Source organism: Bombyx mori, chromosome 20, assembly GCF_030269925.1.
Source record: "Bombyx mori chromosome 20, ASM3026992v2".
Classification (NCBI taxonomy): domain Eukaryota; kingdom Metazoa; phylum Arthropoda; class Insecta; order Lepidoptera; family Bombycidae; genus Bombyx; species Bombyx mori.
The window spans coordinates 4,683,389-4,707,071 of record NC_085126.1 but is presented as its reverse complement, the minus strand read 5'-3'; the positions used below and the strand labels follow the sequence as shown (position 1 = coordinate 4,707,071).

Below are 23,683 nucleotides of genomic sequence, written 5' to 3'. Positions count from 1 at the left end.
TAATCTTAAGAGCCCGCACGGGTAGGTACCACCCTGCCTATTTCAGCCGTGAAGCAGTAATTTAATGCGGTTTGAAGGGTGGGGCAGCAGTTGTACCGTAAAAACTGAGACCTTAGAACTCGTGTCTCGATATGGGCGACGGTAATAACGTGGTTGATTTCCTCCAATGACTTCTTAAGCAATAAAAGTAAAATAGAAACTCTTCTTTTCTCTCCGCCTTATCCCACTAGGTGGGTTCGGCACGGCAAATTTTTCTCATTTTTTCTTACACTATTTTTAATTCAATTTTTTTTTTCTATTTAGTTGGATTTTGTATAAAAAGCATATTTTGTTAGTTTTTTTAAAATATTATTTATTTTTCATTTTTTAGTTGAATTTTAATTTTTTCAATATTTTTTTTTAATATTGAATTGTCATCGGTCCTTAATAAGTATACCAAATTTTGAGTTAATCCGACGTTTTGAAGGGGGTCAAAATCGTGTTCAAAGATTATGTTACATACAAACGACTGAAGCTAATAAAAACGTATTAATTAGTACTCGCCTGCGGGATTTGAACACTGTTGCATCGCTAGATACGAATGCACCGGACGCCTTATCCTTTAGGCCAAGATGACTTCAATCATTCATCATCATAGTGTAACTCTAGTCAGAGTAGTCGTGGTCATGTGGAATCCGTGTTTATCAAAGTCTTGACAGCTGTTCTCTATAATTAGCGAACTAAGGCTTGGCGCACGCACCCGTTAAGTGGGGTTTTAGTAAGATCTCTCACTTGACCGGTCCAGCGCTTAGGATAGTAGATAGGTACTTATTGCGCACCAAAACATAATTAACATTGAAAAACAATCAACAGGCAGCCATAATTGTACAATCGGCTGATTTATCGCTAATAACAATCTATGCCAGACAACCATTTTGATTTAGAGAAATTCCGAAAAAGACTTAGCAAGTATCTAAAAAGTTTTTATTATGAAGCAAATTTGATAACTATGAATACGTATAGTGATTTCTTCGGTTGTCGCGAGTTGTAAATATATTTAAAACTAGCGACCCGCTCTCGCTTCGCTTCGGAAACATTAAATATTATTATTGATAGCCGAGTCCCGCGATTTTACCCGCGGTTATTGTCGTACCGCGGGTGAAGCCGCGGGGCGAAGCTAGTCTAAAAAAAGTAGCCTAAGTTACTCCTTGTATCACCAGCTACCTATCAGTGAAAGTCCCGTCAAAATCGGTCCAGCCGTTCCAGAGATTAGCCGGAACAAACAGACAGGCTGACAGACAGACAGACAAAAATTGTAAAAAAGGTTATTTTGGTGTATGTACCGTATATATATTCACATGCATGTAGTAAAAACCGGTTATTTCAATATTACAAACAGACCCTCCAATTTTATTTATATGTATGGATTAATATTACTTTTAAGGTTTAATCTGTTAAACATTCGAAACGTCGGGAATAAAATGATAATAATAAAAATAGACATGCGGATTTAAATCGTATTAAAGTACATAGTATTAACTATATGAATAAGTAATTAACTGTGATATTAATGCGTATAGACATATATCTGTTTGATACGAATTCTCTGCACTCCCCTAAGGTAGACTGTTAGAGAATGCCTATGGCATTAAGTCCGCCTTTATACTTTCTAGTATAAGAAGTTATAAATAAATAAATAAATAAATTACAAACGAACATTGTTCGGTAGCTTTGTTACTGTTTTTATTACCTAACGTTTAACAGACTTCCAGCTAGAAGCTTCTGGCTAGAAGAGCCACTTCGGACTGTGTTGTAGACGTTTTTTTCAAAGTCGTACGTCGTAAAATCTTCACTCCGAACGAAAACCGCTCTTCCCTTTTGATATCGGTAACTATGGTAGTTCCACGGGCTTTCGCGAGCTTGCTAAGCCCACTGAGTTTCTCGCCGGATCTTCTCAGTGGGTCGCGTTTCCGATCCGGTGGTAGATTATGCGAAGCACTGCTCTTGCTAGTACCAGTGTTAGCAACACCTTCAGTTTGAGCACCGATAGCTCACCTACACGCTAGGGTGAAGCTGAAATAGCTTCCTAAGGCTGTTAGCATAGATAGGGGAAATAAAAGACCTTACGAAAAGTAAAAGGTCAAATTCTCAAGGCGGGCGGTCCGATTGTTCCAAACGATCATTAATATTAGTGTAATGGTTCATTTAATGTTTATAATGTTATTATCTGATTGTTTCGACGGCACATACAAGTACGTAATGTTTTTGTTACATGTCAGCGAATTCAGGCCGCGCGCCGTTGGCATTGTCAGTATTGTCACTGAATAAAAAACAGACATTTTGTTTAAGTTAACCGCGCGCCATCTATTGTGCGCTAGCGGTATTATTATTAGCAGATTTTTGTCACCCTAAGTTACAGGTTTTAGGTGAGCTTCGGGGGGCTATTCTAATTTCACCCGACTAGTGGTCACGGGACTCGGCATTAGAAATTTTGCTAATATCCGCCGAAGCGAGAGCAGTGCCTCACTGAAAATAACTACCAGATCGGAATCGCGATCCACCGAGAAGGTCTTTATGTGAAGTAGAATGTGTGCAATTCGGAGTTCGGAAATGTCGAATTAGCAGACAGTTTCAATCGTCTCAAGTTGAAAGGGTGAGAGCTCATATTGAGCGATAGAACTACTACATCAGAACTCTAACCTTGCGGGCAGTTACCGCTTTTCTAAAAAAAAAAACACGCATCCTGCACGACGTGCTCACGAACGATCTCCACGATGAAGACATAACGGTAGGCAGCAGCTTGGCTCTGCCCCTGGCATTGCTGAAGTCCATGGGCGACGGTAACCACTCATCATCAGGTGGGCCGTATGCTCGTGTGCCTACGAGGGCAACAAAAAAAGTCGTATAATGTAAAATAAGCTGTACTGTGACCTCAGACGGGTTTTACCACTCTACTCTACCTAAGTCTGTCGCATTTGTAGCGTAGAGAAGCCTTGCGTTGCCTTGCCAAACGTTTACCTACGTTTGCCACTAGGGGCGCTGTTCCAACTGCATACAACTTTGAGTTAACTTCTACGCTATCGAGAACGTTAAAAACTCGCACTGAGCACACTGGTCAACACGTTTACGTCTCGTAACATAACATTAGTAGTGACACCAGCTAAACCTATGCCAATACCAACATTAACTACTATTGGAAACTATTTGCGCGCCACCTATGGTACGTTTTTGGTATTGTGACAAAAAGCTTCCTTGAAGCGCTAACAGCAACTATACCAAGTTTCATTAAAGTCTTGGAAATAATAATAATTGGGAATAAATAGCTTGGAAATTTTCATAAGAAACACAGATTCCTTTTTTTTATTTATATAGTCTTTAAAATAATTTGGGACTTAACACATCTATCGCCCGTGTCATTAGCGATGTCTAGGCCTAAACATTATTACACTCCATCTACCTTACTCAGCTTACACTTAGTTTAGACTTAGCGTTAATTTTAAGACTTTTTATGATTGAAAGATTTCTGGTGGCCCGGAGGCCTTTCCAGTTTCACCAGGACAGGTGGGCGAGCACAGGTTCAGGCAGGAGAGGTGGAATTTGCTAACAACTGCTCGAGCGCCTCCAAAGGAGACCTAACAACTCAAGAGCAATTACTTCGCGAAATAATCTACTACCGGATCGAAATCGCGACACTAATGGTCTCTACCATGCGACTTCACTATGAGAGGCATACATATTATTATATGGATCGTATTAGCAGCATCCGTTACATATGACAGACCCGGTATAGTTGTATCGATTTCTTAAGTTTTTTCTTTAACCACTAAATCACAAAACATACGTTAGGTATAATTTTTTCAGATTAATGTTTTTCCCGATGTACCATTGTTTTGTCTTTTTATTAATGCACTCTATTGAGGAGTAGCGGAACCAAAGCATAAAATAAAGGTCCAAATAGTTCACAGCAAATTGTATAGATGGCGCTTTAAAATATTTTTAAGTATTGAACTTCAAAATAAAAAAAATATAGTTAATGTCATGCTATTACTTTTTGTTCGTAAAAATGATGCCTTTTAATGTCAATTTCAAGAATTTTTAGAAATCTTTTATCCACTCTGTCACCTATCGTCAAGTAGTGAACTTAAATGTTGTCAGAAAACTTACCCAGGTGGCGTTGCTTTCATTCGTTTGAAATGTAGGAACACATCGAAATGTCATCTTTTTGGAAAATTTCTGAGCATGTGTTGTCTAATGTATAAAATCAGTCTATATGTCACAGCTTACCTAGAACAAAACGAAACACAAACTTAGTGATACAATAAACATTTATCATTTGCACATGTGCGTTACTTGACGTTAATGCGATAACACCAGTGTGCTTAGTTCGAATTTTTTAAAGTTCTCGATAGCGTAAAAGTTAAGTCCAATTTGTATGCAGTTAGAACAGCGCTCCTAGCGGTTAACGCAGGCAAACGCACCAACTCCCCATACAAATTTAAGTTAACTTTTACGCTATCGAGAACATTAAAAAGCTCGGGCTAAGCACACAAAGGTCATAAATAGCATTACGTGAAGAATAAAATTCACTATTCATCCTCCTAGGTTGAACACCGTGACCTCACCATCCGGTCCGTGCGTAGTAGGAATGGGCCGATAGGCTACTAACGATGGAATAAAGTAAAAAAAGAAAAAAAACAATTATTATCCACCTGAAGACATTTAGTCGAAGTATCAATTACGTTCTAATAATAATTCATTCACGTATACTCTCAAAAAACTCGCCCAGTTTTTACACAATAGAAAGTCATTTGAAACAGGTAATAATAAGATGTTTAGTAATAAAAAAAATCTTTGTTTTTAATTGTTTCTTAATTATGAATGAAATTATTAAAACTCGTGGCAAATCTGGTGGTAGGACCTCTTGTGAGTCCGCACGGGTAGGTACCACCACCCCGCCTATTTCTGCCGTGAAGCAGTAATGCGTTTCGGTTTGAAGGGTAGGGCAGCCGTTGTAACTATACTGACACCTTAGAACTTATATCTCAAGGTGGGTGGCGCATTTACGTTGTAGATGTCTATGGGCTCCAGTAACCACTTAAGACTAGGTGGGCTGTGAGCTCGTCCACCCATATAAGCAAAAAATATATTGAAATCCTTCAAATATTACTACTATAAAATTTACTAGCTAGCAAAATTGACTAATCGAATTTTTGTGTTACATGTAAAATTTGTTAACAAATAATTTTATTCAATTGGTTTTGTATTTTGGACAACTATGACCATAAAACTGCAGTTCAGAAGGTTTTAAAACTTAAAAAATGTAAACTGTCCAACTAAAATAACCCAGATCCAATCTTCAAAAACATCGTAATGATACCACATCACACAACAATGAAGCATAAATTCATCTTTGGTCAGCGAACAAAAAAAAAACTAAAATCATACGTTATGCTATTTTAACCTTTATTTTCCACCTGATACTAGTGAAAGTTCTGTGCTACGTATCGTTCAGTGAGGATTAGTTGGAGTCAGACGAAATTCGGCTTTATTATGAGAACAGTAACTTAGATTGTGTGTTGTTCGCGACATTTTTATGTTGAATTCCGAGCATGAGCGCCTCAGGCGTGGCACGGGCCGCGCGCTCGGATGGTCACAACATAAAATCATGTACAGAGTTCCCGGATTTGAATTACTTAGTTTATTATTTTTTCTTGTATGGGCTTACATTTTTTGTGATTAAAAATTTAAAATTTTTTTACTTGGTTGGAGTGCCACAATATAATTTTATTCTATGCTGCTTTTATTGTACAAGCGTGTTTTAATAAAATAAAAACAATATAAAATACGTAGATAAAGTTAGAATAATTCGCGAATACATAGTTACTTTGGCATAACGCTAAATTTTACTCGCGACTTCATTTACGTAGAAGGTGAAAATATTTTTGTATAATAGAATGTTAAAGAGCTATTAAAGGTACCAAAATCACGCTATTTAACCGACTTCAAAAGAGGAGGCTATCAATTCGACCACCTTTTTTTATCTATGTATGCTCATCGATTTCTCGAGCATGCTTGAACCGATTCTGATAATTCTTTTTTCTTTTTCTTCTTTTTTTGTTCGAAAGGGGAGACTTCCCAAATGGTCGTGTACTAATCAGAATCAGGATCTGATGATGGAATGCCGGAGAAATCGAGAAATCATTTTCAAAGAATATCTTGAAGTGATTTGGGTGTTTCTTGTTATTCTTCTTATTTCTGTGCCGTCGTGCACTGGCCGACCGGCGCCTTGTGCATTGTTATTACGCGCTTGATCATTATTTTGCTGTTATTTTAAACGTTATTTTAAAACTGCGATATCTTCTAAGGTACTCATTGAAATCAAATGATATAAAAGGCGATTTTCTTTTAAACTAAATAATTGTAATGAATAACGTATTTATTTTGATAAGGATTAATATTATCTTTATAAAAACACCTTCAAAATAATGCTTTATTTTTAAAAAAATTAGTTTACATAAAAAGGTCATACCCATACCCAACCTAAGCATATTGACAAATGCTGTCGCGGACTTTTTTTAGAACTTTAAAGGGAAACAATTCTTTCATAGATTATTTTAGTGAAACTTTACCCGTTTCCGCAGCACATACAGCGGAAACTCTCAGAGGAAAAAAAATCACCCCGATTTTGTAGCATTCTGTATTACTGCTCCGCTCGTATTGATCTAGCGCGATGTTATATCTAGTCAGCCTATAAATCTAGTCAGCCTTCGTCAATAAATGGGCTATCTAACACTGTAAGAATTTTTCAAATCAGACCAGTAGTTCCTGAGATTAGCGCGTTCAACCAAACAAACAAGCTCTTCAGCTTTATAATATTAGTATAGATTGACAACTTAAACTAATCTAAGTTGAACTATTTCATATTGAAATTGTTTCACTTGAGAAAAGCCTAGGTTATTACTTAATTTTTTGTATTTTATATGATAATATAAGGAAAGATTATTTATTAATAAAATATTTTATTGATTATATTATATATTTTATTCTTAGTTAGAATGTTGTGTATGAACATTATTAGCATACTTTTTTGTTTATTGCTTAGATGAGTGAACGAGCTCACAGCCCACCTGGTGGGTAGTGGTTACTGGAGCCCATAGACATCTACGACGTAAATGCGCCACCCACCTTGAGATAGAAGTTCTAAGGTCTCAAGTATAGTTACAGCGGCTGTCCCACCCTTCAAACCGAAACGCATTACTGCTTCACGGCAGAAATAGGCAGGTTGGTGGTGCCTACCCGCGCGGACTCACAAATCCGCGCACAATAGCACTTAATCTAAATTTAATATAAATAGGATTATAATAGTATAATTTAATATAATAGTTAGGAGTTAAATACGTTCTTAGTAACGCCATCGTATGCGTGAGAGAAAGGGAAGCCAGTCAGACTGACCCCGTAACACGTTACGTAACGAAGCGGCTTACCCTCCCAATTCCACACAGCAATTCCCATGGTATATAGTCCGTTGCACAAAACATAGAGAGAACCGAAGTTCCTCCGCAGACCCAGATACTCCAAACGCACTTCGAGAAAGGGACTACTGACAATACGAACGATCCTATTCGGTGTAGGCTAAAAAAGTTATTTAAAACTCAATTTTGTTGTAATAATTCGAAATTAAATTGGCTTTTTTTTTAAGTCACCCAAATTGAGCCTTCTGTACTGTTCTGTAGTTTGTGTACGACCGGTCTAAGGCATACATGTCTGAAATCTGACTAGGATCGCATGTAATAATGGGGCATACGTTCAAATTACCTGTCAATAGACTACGCGCCTTCTTTATAACGTATCTTTAGGATGTAACTGTACTAAGAGTTGGAGGATAGGAAAAGGAAGACGTTTTAGATTAGAACTAGAGGTACCGCAGTAGTCGAAATTCGACTATAATTAATTGGAATTGTAAGTTTGTACACTATTATGATTGTATTTTATACTTCTATAATCACAAATTTCGCCAAGACTACACTATAAATAGTATTAACAAAGACCAGTGGCGTACCTAGAACTTTTGCCGCCCGGGGCGATCTCCAGTCTGCCGCTCTTTCTATTATAAGTCAATCAAATAGTGGTTTTTATAAATTAATACACATAAATAAATTATTAAGTTATTTAATCAATATTAATTAATACACAGAGTAAATTTTTTATTATTTGTATGCACTCGTAAACATATTTATATAATATCTACTCTTCTAGCTTTCATACTAGAAAAATCGTGTATAATGCCAAGTCCATGTCAACTGGTAGTTTACACGGGCATATGAGCGGTGCAATTTATCAATCCAAATACAATTCTTCAAAACGGACTGAGAATATTTATCTATTTGCGAGCTCTGAAATTGTAACTTCGTCAGTATTTTTGTTTTGTTTCGTTTAGATTTTGTTGTTTGAAAAAGATAGTTCTTATGCCGGCGCCCTAATGCTTTGCAGACCTAGCAGACCGCCTTCCGCCGGCCCTGCTTTTCAAAAGAAAAATCGATGAATAAAAAAATATTGACATATTACTTCAAAGTAATCATACAAACTTTTCAAAAGAAATGACATTTATAAACTGATATTAAAAAAATTTTGTTAGGAAAAATTGCCGAACAAAATCGAGAAGATACTTTTACGAATTCAAAGAATTTTAATGAATACAATAAAATCAAATTATTACCTTGTTCTTGAATTCAAAATTTACACTAATATGCATTTATATACACCGATGAATAATATTCGAAATCATATAGTTAATCATAATTTATATAAATCAAATATTAAACTTATAATAATCATAATAATCATTTATTATTCAAGAAAGAAAATAAATATGAAATGAATAAATTGCTTTATACAACTAAAAGTACCTAAATGCTAAAATGCCGCCCCAGGGTAAGTGCCGCCCGGTGCGGACCGCACCCACCGCCCCCCCTTAGGTACGCCACTGACAAAGACAAACAATATTTAATCTATTCTCAATTTGACAACAGACGTCAAGAACAAAAGTTTGACAATAAATAGTATGCATGCGTGTGTGCGTCAAATACATGGTATGTAGTGTGTGTAATGTTTTCTTTATTGATTTAATGTATCTTTTATGCATTATTTAAAAAAATATTAGCATTGTGCACTTCTCTACATTCTCTATAAGTGTGGAAAATTTCATACTCCTCTGTCCGCGCAATTTTCGTAAAAAGGGATACAAAGTTTTTGCTTCACGTATTAATATATAGATTATACATTACACTGTGTATTTGAGTGTATACTTACGGATATATGTATGTATGTTTATGTGTAGGTAGGTATGTATGTAGATATATATTTCACTGGATTGGGACACCGCGCGTAATTCGTTTCCAAATGATTCTTGTCCACCTGATGGTTGTATGGAAGACGTTGCTCTTAGCGATAAGACTGCCAATTGTACTTTTTTTGTATTTAATGTATTGCATTGTTTATTTATTTTTTGGTGTACAATAAAGAATACTCTCTGTCTCTCTCTCTCTCTTGACGTTAGCAAACGAAAACGTATGACAGTTCTTAGGACGGAGGCACCGCTCTTCAAGAAGGCTGGTTGGTAAGTGTGATAGTATCTACGCGCCTCCATCGGCTAGGCTCTGTCGTAGCACGAAGTTAGCCGAGTTCCGCCGATACCGCAATCGTGCTGCCATCTCTCGGGAATCGCGCTGCGTTTCATTTAGCTACCAAACTAATGACCGTCTCCGACATTTAAAAGATAAAGAATAAAAAATTAATAAATCACGAAAAAAATTCGATTAGTCCCGCGCAGGCTGACGTGCGAGATGGTGAGTGGTAACAATTAGCCTGTCGCAGCGTGACCATCGATAAATCAATACGCGGGCTCACTAATACATACATACGATATACGGCGTGATTTTTAAGTAGACTATCAAACCTTAATCGACCTACGTACGAGTGTTGCAAGACGAACCAAGAAAAAGTTCCCCAAAAAAAACAGAGAGCGGTGATGATACTAAAAAAATCATGAAATACTTAAGACGTTTTTCAATTGGAGCTAATCACCATAATTCCCGTCACTATATCAGCTGCCATTATTAGGTTCTAAAGTCTGGATTAAATATAAACATAATTCTCTTACAACATTGCAACTTATATAGATAGAGGAAGAGGTAAACCTAAGAAGCAATGCATGGATTGGGTGAAAGACGATATGTGTAAGAGGGGAGTGAGCGAAGAATTGATATATGATAGAGGAGTGTGGAAGGAGAAAACATGTTGCGCCGACCCCAGGTGACTGGGAGAAGGGTAGGAGAATGATGATGATGATGGTGATGATGACGATATAAAGATGATATGTGTAAGAGGGGAGTGAGCGAGGAAATTGTATATGATAGAGGAGTATGGAAGGAGAAAACATGTTACGCCGTCCCCAGGTGACTGGGAGAAGGGTAAGAGAATGATGATTGATCATTACAATTCACTCATATGTATATGTTGGTATAGCACTGCAGAAATCTCTTGATATCGACGTGTGAAATGCTATTGGGTCTAAGCGACATTTTTCCATCTTTACAGGAGAATCATTTAAAGTTTAAATTTTGGATAAAATATTATAACAAAAAAAAAACTCTTCAGCTATTTGAATGGAGAAAACTTTTTATTTTTATTTTTTATTGCTTAGACGTGTGGACGAGCTCACAGCCCATCTGATGTTAAGTGGTTACTGGAGCCCATAAACATCTACAACGTAAATGTGCCACCCACCTTGAGATAAGTTCTAAGGTCTCAGTATAGTTACAACGGCCCTTCAAACCGAAACGCATTACAGCATCACGGCAGTAATAGGCGGGGCGGTGGTACCTATCCGCGCGGACTCACAAGAGGTCCTACCACCAGTAAAAAGTTGAAAAATTTAAGTTCAATTAAAAACATCGAACTGTTGATGCTAATACCAAATAAAACGGACCTTTAATTACAAATATAAATGTCGCGTATTAAACGAACCCACACATAACCATAGCCTTTCACCCCTCCATATAGAAATCAGATTAATAGTCCAACGATTTTTATACGATAACTAGGCTTCCATTAAATAATTCAATAGCCCAAAGCGATACGCAAACAAACTCAATCATTTAACATTTCACAAGTGATTAATTTATTTGACGACCGTGGGTACTGGCTTCGGTAAAAAGCCGACGAATATATAAAATCTATATGTAAATAATTGTCATTTGAGAGTTGCAACTATATAGAAAACAAGCCGTACTCGCCGCTTCGCTGGGCATTTAAAATTAACATTATTATTTACTGTTATTATTATTAGGGAGTCCAACACTCATTTAAATATTAGCCTATACATTAAGTACATGTATTTTCTACATGGATAACAAATTTCAAGTCAATCGGATGCATGGTCCAGTAGTTATAACGGAACATCCGTAAAAACCACTGTAGATTTATATATTAGTATAGATTAATAAAAATCTAATTTTATTATATTTTTGGTGTTTGATAAACTAAATTTTAGTTTTAATCTTATACCTTTAAACGAGCAATTCTTGTATATTAATATATACATATATATAATCTGAATCTCGGAAACGGCTCCAACAATTTTCATAAAATTTAGTATACAGGGGATTACGGGGGCGATAAATCGATCTAGCTACGATTTATTTTCAGAAAACGTTGTTTTATTCGTGTTTTCAATAATCAACTCTTCCCGACATCTATTGGCGAATAATAATACTATTTTTCTTAATTGAGGGCAACTAACCAAGATGGCGTTATAAAAAAAAAACGAGCAAAGCTCGGTCATCGTCTAGCGTTTATAATGAGCCAACGAAAATCATAGAACCAAAAACGGATGAAGTAAAATGAGAATTAAAAGAAGAAATGGAAAAGTCTGTCCCGATTGAGATATAACCTAAGGATCCCTGCTTAGGTTGCGACGACTCCACATAATGTAGGATAAGGACAAGGAGAATAAAATATAATTACAATTTTAAATAAATGATATAATTTTATAATGTATGAATAATTACATATTTTTGCATAATGACCTATTTAAAGCAGTCCAAATCAAATTATTAAATTCCAGGCTAAATCCTTATAATATAACACTCAAACAATTCTAAGGGGAGAGCGCGATTATGTACCTACATTGTATAACCTACATTAATTAATAAATTTTTGAATTTAAAACACGTGTACGTAAAAACGGAAGTTCCTCAATATTTTATCAACTAAAGCCTTACCACATCAATGGTCCTGTCAAAGTAATAACATCTCTATCGATTCAGGATAGGGTTGATTTTTGAAGAAAAAAAAACTAATTCAAATTAAAAAAGTGGTAGCTCAGTTACGTTTCAACATTCCAATTTGTCTTGTTTTTCTTTTTTAATTCTGGTCGTTTTTAAATTGCTAGTGTTTCTGTTTTATTTTTATTATTACCTGCCAGTTCTTTTAGTTGGTCTGTGTATTTAAAAAAAAAATACGGTCATAGTTTGTGAATGAAGCCTTCGTACGTATGTATTTAAAAAAAACAATTCACTCATATTAACTATTCTTTGGTTTGACAGTAGGCGTTGTAATTTTTTTTATCTGCTAGTTGAGCTTTTTGAAGGAAAAAAAATATGAATTGCGATGATGACAACTACTATTAATCATTTTAGAATCAAATTTGCTATATTTTTTGCAGTTTAAGTTTTACAAACTCAACCCATAAAGAAATAAAAATAATGTTTATAGTTATTGAGTTACTATGGGTCGCATAAGTTCTATTGCCCTTATGTTAATTTCATCCCAGTTGACTATTGTCTCAAATTAATCATCTTCATTTTATTTCACTCCATATTATAATTTTTCATAAAAATAAGAATATAAATTAAAATAAGACATGTCTTAGGTACCAGGTCATAAAATACCTTGAAAAAAAAAATTGCCCTTATGCCTATTATGCTTGCGGGTTTTGTAGGTATATTTATTCAAAAGTTTTACTGGTGTTAACAGTAGTTTTTTTTAAGTCTATTTTATTTCTGTGGAAGAAACTTCAGCTGACAATTTTACTATAGGCCCTTCAAGCCACCTCCCTGACGTGTGCATTCGTTGGGAATTATAGGTTTTGAAATATTTGACGGACCGATGTGTCCATCGAATCCAAGGGGGGTAGGTATTAAGTAATTAATTTAAGGTTAGATTAGAAAAGAATAAACTATTGATTGTATTTACTACCTACTTGTATGGCTGAACGTTATTGGTCACGTCGCGAGGCTTCAGGATGAGATGTGAACCATAAAAGTACCGTTTTGGAAAGGCCCACTAGGTAAAATTAACAGAGGTTGAGCATTGACTCTTTGAGAAGATGAGATTACAAAGACGGCAGGTCCAAATTGGAAAGAGATTGCACAGGACAGAGACAATGGGGCATCTCTGGAGGAAGCCTTTGCCCAATATGGGGTTTCTACATAAAACTGCCAAAGTGTATTAAATTAGTTATATGGTCACACTTGTTAATAACTGTTAAAATATTTAGTAGGAAATAAAAGGCTTTCTGTTCTTCTGTGCTCGAACGCGGTAAGTTGCTACTAGATATCCAGAGATATCCTACTATGAATGTCCATAGATAACCTATTATGAATATCGTTGGATATGGTCACACACCTTGAGCAATGAGTCTAAGTATCAATTATATAACTGCTTCGTGACAGAAATAATTAATATAATAGGATAGTGGTAGCTATCCGTGCGGGCTCACAATTCTACCTTTTTTACTACTAGTATTTAAGGGAATTAGAATTTTTACGAATTTAATTTTTAATTACACAACATTATTGCTGCATTATGGAAGGCATTTGTGAACGTGCAATTTCTAATTTGTAATTTCTACAGAAAAAAATGTCTGCCTGTCTTTCGAATTTGAGCAGTCTATGGTAACCTGATTAATAGTCCAACTTTGGTTAGACTATTAACATGTGTACAAGATCTTCTGACCTTTGTCTATTAAAAAAAAAAAATTAAAAAATGTTGGTAGGTTAATAGCTCGCTTTAGAGGCGTGGTTGTATGATGGATGTTGGCGCGCGCGTTATAATATAAGTCGTACTAGCTACATACGTCTTACGAGTAAAAAGGATCTTGACTACCTATTATCAACTGTCAAATTATAAAAGCTACGCGCGTAACAATATACATTTTAAACTTTTAATTTTAGAATAGGTTTTACTGGTGGTAGGACCTCTCGTGAATCCGCACGGGTAAGTACCACCTCCCTGCCTATTTCAGCCGTGAAGCAGTAATGCGTTTCGGTTTGAAGGGTGGTGCAGCCGTTGTAACTATACTGAGACCTTAGAACTTATATCTCAAGGTGCGTGGCGCATTTACGTTGTAGATGTCTATGGGCTCCAGTAACCACTTAACACCAGGTGGGCTGTGAGCTCGTCCACTCATCTAAGCAATAAAAAAAAAAGGTATGGTGTGGATTAAATATTCAAGATCGGTAGGCAAATTTAAGTTTTTAATATCTTTTATAGTTAAGTCTTTGAGGTTGTGTTAATGAAATGCGGAGGTGTAGCGAGATTTATTGAAGGTTTTTCAACACATTCTCGTGTTGAGGCCGTTGGCTTGTCAATGTTTTTTTTTTAATTATAATATAACGCCGTGACTTTTTTTCAGATATTCTTGGCAACGGGAACAGATTAAACATACTTCTTTATAAAAATTACATTAATTTAGGTCTACGCAGTTTTTTTTAATTTATGTGTTCATTTCGTGATGAGGCAGTGGCTAGTAAAGACAGTATAGATAATGTAGATTCTGTTGCAGACGTTTAGATATAAAAGTTTTATAATATACTAGCTGACCCGGTAGACTTCGTAGTGCTTCGATCGATAAATAAAAGTCCTAAACTTTAGTATAAAATAAACTTAAATCATACACATCAAGAAAAAACAAAATTGTTTGTTTTTGTATAAATCCGAGCATTTTCATATTTATTCACCTTTTAAACCTTCTCTGGACTTCCACGAATAATTCAAGACCAAAATTAGCCAAATCGGTCCAGCCGTTCTCGAGTTTTAGCGAGACTAACGAACAGCAATTCATTTTTATCTATATATTAATACGTGAAGCAAAAACTTTGTATCCCTTTTTACGAAAATTGCGCGGACGGAGGAGTATGAAATTTTCCACAGTTATAGAGAATATAGAGAAGAAGTGCACAATGCTAATATTTTTTTTTAATTATGCATAAATATACATTAAATCAATAAAGAAAGCATTACACACACTACATACCATGTATTTGACGCACACACGCATGCATACTATTTATTGTCAAACCTTTGTTCTTGACGTCTGTTGTCAAATTGAGATTAAATATTGTTTGTCTTTCATAATATTTTTTATAGTGTAGTCTTGGCGAATTTTGTGATTATCTATACTAATATTATAAAGAGGAAAGATTTGTTTGTTTGTTTGTTTCGAATAGGCTCCGAAACTACTGGACCGATTTGAAAAATTCTTTTTCCATTAGAAGCCGACATTGTCCCTGATGAACATAGGCTACTTTTTTTTTTTTTTTTTTTTTTTTTTTTTTTTTTTTTTTTTTTTTTTTTTTTTTTTTTTTTTTTTTTTTTTTTTTTTTTTTTTTTTTTTTTTTTTTTTTTTTGTTTCATGTGTGTTTTAATGTTTCCGAAGCGAAGCGAGGGCGGGTCGCTAGTAGAAGTATAAAATACAATCATAATAGGGTACAAACTTACAATTCCAATTAATTATAGTCGAATTTCGACTACTGCGGGACCTCTAGTATATATAGATAGAAAAAATAATTGGTACAATGCTTTTCGTATTAGAAATATTGTTATGTTGGTAACATTGATTTATTCTTTGACAGACCCTACACAGCTATAGATTTCTTATTAAAATCGCTGCGTGCCTACGTGACGGTAATGAAATGAAATCGGTAAAATCGGTAGCTCGATTCGTGGTCGTTCCCGCCTCTATCGTAACACGGTGTGTTCGTAAACCTTGTTATTTTACGGGCAAAGGCGTCTTGTGTCGGGCTCAAATTAAAAAGTAATTTAAATTTTTCGACTGTTACGGGGTGGGGATAGTGTAAACGCTTCATCGTCGGCGTTCTTTGATTGATTGCATATTTCGTGTATTAATTACGAGCGTTTGTATGGTTTTGTTTTCAGACCCTGTCTGTGCCTCGGCTTCTGGTGGCTGTAAATAAAAAAGTCGAACAATTAATTCTTTTACATAGCTTTACTCATGCATAGGATATTGTTTCTTTTTTTCTGCACCTATGCACTGATAGCTTTAAGGGCTATTCCAGGTTCGCGTGGATGTGTGGGTTAGGTCAGGGACTTAACCTGAGATCTATCATCGGATCAGAATCGCGACTTATCGAGAAGATCCGGCGAGAAACTCTATGGGAGTTTGTTTATCTTTGACAAAATTAAGTACGTATTGCCTTGAAAAATGCAACTTATAATTTTAGACTCCTAATGTAACCAAAACTCCGACCATATTAGTTAGTGTATCGACATCAATGAGTAAATTGCAAATTCCATAAGCTGGCAACATTCATTTCGATTCATAAATATTTTTTGGGCGGGAAATCAGGCGGCGATTTATTTTTTGTTATAAAATCTAATGTTTCTTCCGGTTTAAATGTGTCATAACGATGACTCATTAACCATAATTTGAAAATAAAACAGGGTTCAATGAGCGTGGCTTCGCGGGATCTCCAAAAAATTTTATTAACGTCACCATAACACATTTTACTTACAAATTATTTAATTCCGAATTCATCAACATAATTTCACTCCGATCTAATTCATTTTCTTGTAATCGAAGTAAATTATAATACTAAATTTAGTTTTGGCTAAAGGACAAGGAGTCAGGGCATTAAAAAACAATAATAAAGAGGTGCGTTCATTTTAATCGCGAGGAAGCGTTCAATTTAATTCTCCTAATACAAAAAGTAAAGGCTGGATGTAACGTGTTATTGTTGAGTACGAGACCTTATAATTTATAGGCGGCTCGTTATTTTCCGGTACGTGACGCGTGAGACGGTGGCGGTACTGCGACTGGCGATGGTGTTTTAGGACTCGTGGGTGCGAGATACAATAAGAGCTTTTTTATTGAGAAACGGATACAGAAAGATGGTTTTTTAGACGTGTGCACGAGAACCCACGCGTGGTGATATGAGATCACGGCAGCCGATAGACATCTACAACGGAAATTCCGTCACCCACCTTGAAATATAAGTTCTAAGGTCTCAGTATAATTACACCGGCTGCTCCACCCTTCAAACCAAAACGCACATCTGCTTCGCGGCAGAAATAGGCAGGGTGGTGGTACCTACCCATGCGGAGTCACAAGACATCCTACCGCCAGTAATAAAGCAAATTATGATTTTAACCAGTTTGATTTTTATCGTGGAAGTCATTTGTGAATATGATGTATTTCAATATATAGATTGAAGTTTCCGAGATTCGAACACTAGCATAGTAGCATCGCTCTATACGAGTAGATAGAGTATCGTAGGTCTTATCCGTTAGGCCACGACGACTTTATATATATATATATATACACATGTATACAGAAATTTCTGTTTGTCTATTTGCAAAGGCACATCTCCGGAACTATTAAATGGAATTTCATATAATTTTCACTCGTAGACTTAGATTATATTATTTATTAGAGCAGAATCAGAAGAATTAAAGATTTTAGAGACATTTAATAAACCATCGTTATTACACATTTAAACCTAAAGAAACACTAAGTAGACAAAATAAAACAAATCACACAACTTCACTCCTCGCGTTCCCGCCAAAAATTCCGAACAATGTGAAAAACAACACAACAACAACAACAGACACGTCTGAATCGTTTCGGCGAAGTGCGCTTATTTATTTATTTCAGACTTCTTATAAACTCACAGTTGAACAGTTTGTAAGGTATTAATGATTACTTAAGTTCTAGCAACAGCTACAATTAGCTATAACTAGTTTGAAGGGACAGTATGCTTTGTGAGACTTTATTTCTGAAGACAGGCGAAGATGTTAATAATTTCGTGATGCATATTGTTCAATTGAATTACCTTTCTGCTTAGATACGTCGGCCAGTTCAAAAGGAGAATATAGTATAATTATTATACAAGTGCAAACGACTATTAGCTATGTTATTTACATCATGAATGACGGGGATTCTTTGAATTAGCTTGCTAGTTTCCAAGCGATGTCTCGTTCAATAGATATACGACATTTATTTAGAATACTGTGATTGAAATAACATCTACTAATAATTGAGCCTTCCAACAATTGTGCAATTATTTACAAAAAGGGTTTATATTGTTGACTCATAATAATATTAATTTTAGCGGTAGCCGATCTCACTTCGATCCCAAGTTGTAAATTATAAAGTGTCGATTTTTAAGCGATTACAAAAAATTAAATAAAAGACAAAAGCGCGGCATCGATTACAAAATAATAAAAAAAAAGCTATAATTCGAATACACAACGGATGCACGTCCTGCAGAGAGGTCGCATACAAAAAAAAAAAAACAAAAAAAAACAACCGAACTGTCAGAGCGCCTGACGTCAAATGAGAAATGTTACCAGATTAAGAATAAAAAAGAGAACGGATTCATTCATAAAACGTTCAGCCAGTTTTAGAAATTAGTTTATTTTAATTATTTCGAATCCTTATTGTTGTTCATTATTGAGTTTCGCCTTTGCATCATTCGAGTTGACTTCGACGATATATTTTATTGTCTTTCAATGATTTATACGTCTAGTTAGTAAGTTATTCGATATTATTATTATTTTTTTATTTTAGACGAGTTTTAATGGGTTACGGTTGAATGGATTCTAATTAGGGGGAAACAACTCGAGGTCCGTAATATGAATAATGTTGGGTATAAATTTGTTTGGTTGCGGGTTCCGACCTCTGTGGACTCACAATACCTTATATTTGTAACAGTCGTTTAAAATGATGAGATGAAATATTGGATCGTGTGTATTTCGTTCGATTTTCGTCTAGTTGTACGTTTTGTTGAATGATTATTGGTTTATTCAAATGGTATTATAGACTTTTTCGGTAACTAATATTATTGTATAAATAATGTTTCTTAAATTGTTTTTTTTTTTAATGATACCAGATCAAAGAACAACGTCAATAGTTTTTATTCAAGGAATTTTGCACATTCAGCCTAAAATATGACTTACAAATGATACATTTATTACCATCAGCGTTAAAGAAAACTTTTTATCTGGTAGTAAATGGTTACCGTCATCCTGAAATTGCTATGAAAGGCTAGGGCGCTGCCATCAAAGAGGACGTCCTATAAAAAGTGTGAAAGCCGGACAATACGCGGTACAAATTATACCTAGTATCGGATCGCGAATGAGCCTCTTCCAAGTAACGAAGAAGAGTTCTGCTTCGATGCCTTCATAAAAAGAAGATGAACGAGTCATCTCGAATTCATCAAACCCTCATAATATCAATCAAAATACTTAGCTTTAGATGATTCTGCTAAATCGCATCCAATTACAACAATAACTCCAAACAGTAGAAACAATAATATGATATATGAAATCGTTTCGTTTTACCACTCGCGATCGTAAAGTTTTATAACTCTTGAAGCAATACAATAATTATTAACTGCAAATTGGGAATTTAAATAGAATTTTACAGCTCGTAATCTAAACGTTAGGACTGTAAAGCGTTTTCTGGACGATTTAAAGCCTTCGTCAAACAGAACGCGTACTTAGTGCCGCGTACTTAACGTCGCGCTCTTTTCATGTCACTTGACTAGATGAGCCCAACGCTCCTTGACGCAACGCAATAGTGACTTTCGATAGCAGTGTGAAAATTTAAAAGTATTAAGAAACCGAGTGATTCAGATGTGGCAGGCATTGTATAAGCATGGGTATTTTTTAACTATTTATATCATTTTTTCGGGCATTATCTAGTTTTTTAATACACATTCATTCGGACGCTAAAATAAAATTTGTAAAAAATTACAACGCCTGACGTCAAAGCGTCCTAACGCCGCGACCACAGAACACTATTACTTCTAGCGAAGGCCGCGACAGAGCGCTGCGTACTTATAGCGCTGGGGCTCTGTTTGACGGTATGTTACCATAGTAGTACAACACATCTCGGCGGCGTCAGCTTAGCGCTCTGACGCGCGCTAATTACGCGTTCTGTTTGACGAAGCCTTAAGTCTGGCTTCTCGGTCGGTGGTGACATGTGTAACTTTCATATAGGTAAAATTGACTAGACATTACTTAACGTATTAACTTATAATTAACGCCATCTGTTATTCGCGAGGCAACACTAATTAGTGACGGTATTATTTTATTCGGGAACAGGTATCGTGTATCGGTATATCGGCTGTTATCTGTGATATTTACTAAAGCAAGAGTTTTTGTGGCTGTAAGTAAGAATGTTAGTTTTTTTTTGCTTCCAAAATGATCTGGTACAATTAGGAGTTTAAGTACGGTATCGGTGTGCTGTGTAAAAATAGTCCTTGTTCCAACGCAATTATGACTTCAAAATTTATCGCCAAGTAGGCTTCGGAATTGAAACTACAACATCCTTAGGTTTGCTCAACACTAATTCAGTAATAGGATTCGTCTGGTTATTTTGATATCGATAAAACTATATTATGTGATTTGTCGAAGAACTTCCGATATTGCAACCTCAATGCTTCATTAACATTCGAAAAATCCATTGCTTATAAATCAATATAATAAAAAAGAAAAAAAAAACGGACTCACATTTCATTACCCCGTGCCTTTTATTTAAAAATAATAATAAAAAAAGTCTTCGAATCCTCGGTCTTAATGCCTATTAAAAGTATCGGCAATGGTTATTGAAAAAAAGTTATTCCGAAATAGCCAATTAGGTTTGTTGCCAGTAACGTTATGGATTGCCCGGGCGGCCGTGGGCGGTACGCGATGTGACATGTCGTTAAATCTTTTTGACAAAATCTATTATGAATCGTAATTATGTAATCAGTTCGTTGTACGTTGCGCTCTGTAATTAATGTTCTTTAATTACACAACACACGGCATTCGTAATTGGCTCTCAAATTTTTTTTTTTAGGTTAACCATAGACTCGGACGATCTTGTTTATGGATCGGATCTGGTTTCGGTGCAATAGATTTTATTGTTCGTCGAATAAATTCTTTATTGATGCAGACGGATAGATGAACTCTGGGATTATCCGGCAGTAAGTGGTTATCGAAGCTCACAGAGGTTGCGTGTTTTAATTGTAGTATTAACGATTATTCAACGCTTCAAAAGAATAACAGATGGCTTTTTATCTGAAATACACAGGGTAATGGTACCAAGTCGTACATGCTTACAATACGCCTTCCTTTCATTCCTTGAGAAATGAGTTCTAAGGTATCAGTACTATAGTTACAACGGCTGCCCCACCCTTAAACAGAAACATATTACTGCTTCACGGCAGAAATAGGCAGGCAGGTGGTACCGACCCGCGCTGACTCACAAGAGGTCCTACAACTAGTAATTACACAAATTATAATTTTTGCGGGTTTCATTTTTATTACACGATATTATTCCTACACCGTGGAAGCCAATCGTGAACATTTGTCAAGTACGTATTTCATTAGAAAAATAGAAATCATTGTAAATATCATAAAAGCATGAGTTCTCACAGAGAAAGTTGCCGTGGCCTAAAGGATAAGACGTTCGGTGCATTCGTATCGAGTGATGCGACGGTGCTGGTGTTCGAATCCCGCAGGCGGGTACCAATTTTTCTAATGAAAGACATACTCAACAAATCTTTTTTTTTTTTAAGTAGAATATATTTTACACTATTTTCAGTATAAATTTATTAAAATTTATTTTCTATTTTTTAGTTGAATTCTATATAAAGCGTGTTTTTTAGTTTTTTTTAATTATTATTTATTTTTAATTTTTTAGTTACATTTTCTATAAAAGCGTATTTTCAAAACTATTAAGTACTTTAACAACAATTCCTGCCTTATCGACTATAGATAAAAATCATATAAATTGGCAAAAACTTTATTTTGGAAATTGAATAATGGAATAATCTTATCAAATTAGTGTATTGTCGTCGGTCCTCGATAAATCTACAAAGTTTGAATGAAATCTGGCCGTTTAAAGTTTGTCAAAATCGCGTCTAAAGGAGTCAGTTAAAAATATACAAATATACATACAAGTGAAGCTAATATAAAGCGTGTAAAAAAATTCTGCTGCCCAAACGATTCTCCCTTAAATCAGCTAGTTACATGTTCCAATAGTTACTTCTTTTTATATAAAGTTCTATCTCAAACAATTTGAACTCACTTGAAATTAGTAAAGTATTGCCAATAACTGAAGTCAATGACCTATGGTAGGGAATTACTATTAAGAGGCTATCGACTAAAAATAAAAATAAAACACACAAAGAAGAGTCACCCGTTTTTAATGGTTTTTTTTAAAATTTAATTTATGATTTAATAATTCGATTTAGTTAAAGAGTTTTATTTACAAAGAGGTTTGCGAAGAACTAAGCTACGAACGGTTCTTGTATGTATACAAATTAAATTTTCAAGCCTGGCAACGAGGACTCCCGTTCGAAAATCAAAATCCGCACTTCGAAAATTAATGGCGGATTTGACAGGAGGTTTATTGTTGGCGGCCAATTTAAATCTTATCAAGCGAACGATGACAGCGCTTTAATGGGATCGCATCGGTTGTTTTAAAAGAAAGTTATTCTAAGTCAATTTTTCTTTTATCATTTTTCAAGGAGGCTTCGTTTTTTTTTATCCCCAACCTTTATTACGTCGGATCGCGTTTAATTAATATAAAGTTTATTATTATAGATTACTTGAATTTGTCGTTATTTTTTAAGTTTATTTTTGGAAATTTATTTTCGATTTGGATTGTTTTCGTGTGTTCCTTAGTGAAAATCAATTTTCACTTATCTAATAACCGAGATTCGCCCCTTTATTTATTAACAAATGACGTTCTTTGACATACGGTAAACTATAAAATATATAAATCGACAGGTGAAAAGTTTTGGCTTAAGCGACATATTTGCAACTTTACAGGAGATCCCTTTGAAGAAAAAATAAATAAAAAAATATCTCTACAACAAAAAACCTTTTTCAGCTATTTGAATGGACTAAACTTAATTAAAGTTCATCATTCAAACATCGAACTGTTGATGCTGATACCAAATAAAACGCACCTTTAATTACAATGCTAAATCTCGTGTATTTAGCGAAATGTCGCTTAAACCTTTCATCCCTGGACATACATATTTCTTACTGACTTAACGTCTTCTAAATATCCTCCTCCTCCTCCCTGCGTCGATAATCCTCAGTGCTGAGGGTCGTGACCTCCTCTAATAACTTTCTCCTGCATCATCTTGCGCCATTCCTGCCTGTCCTCGGCTGTGTGGATACCAACGTGGACTGAGGTATTGAGAGTGGAGCGTATTTGGTCCGACCAGCGCATTGAATTTCTGCCTCTGTGCCTTCTCCCGCATATAGGTTGGGGAAAAGTTTCTTGAAAGTACGAAAAATAAATAAAAATCGCACATTTTCCTAATTTGAATTTGTAATTATCTTCTTTAAAATTTAAACTTTGAATGATACCAAAACCAGCCAGATGCAAATAGTATGGCCAAAG

General features: G+C 35.3%; 1 protein-coding gene across 2 annotated transcripts in view; it reads right to left on the bottom strand.

The window, feature by feature from the left end:
* The window catches only part of LOC100302602 (transcription factor AP-2), a 104,695-nt gene that overhangs the window by 72,938 nt on the left and 8,074 nt on the right, over nucleotides 1-23,683 (bottom strand). Inside the window, exon 1 of one of the 2 annotated variants that reach the window (XM_062674314.1) lies at nucleotides 4,144-4,263. The exons of the other annotated variant lie outside the window; for it this stretch is intronic. Within the exon in view, the coding sequence (XP_062530298.1) occupies nucleotides 4,144-4,197 (54 nt within the window). The 5' untranslated portion in view covers nucleotides 4,198-4,263. Of the gene's footprint in view, nucleotides 1-4,143; nucleotides 4,264-23,683 lie in introns of those variants that run through there. 2 annotated transcript variants of the gene reach the window in all.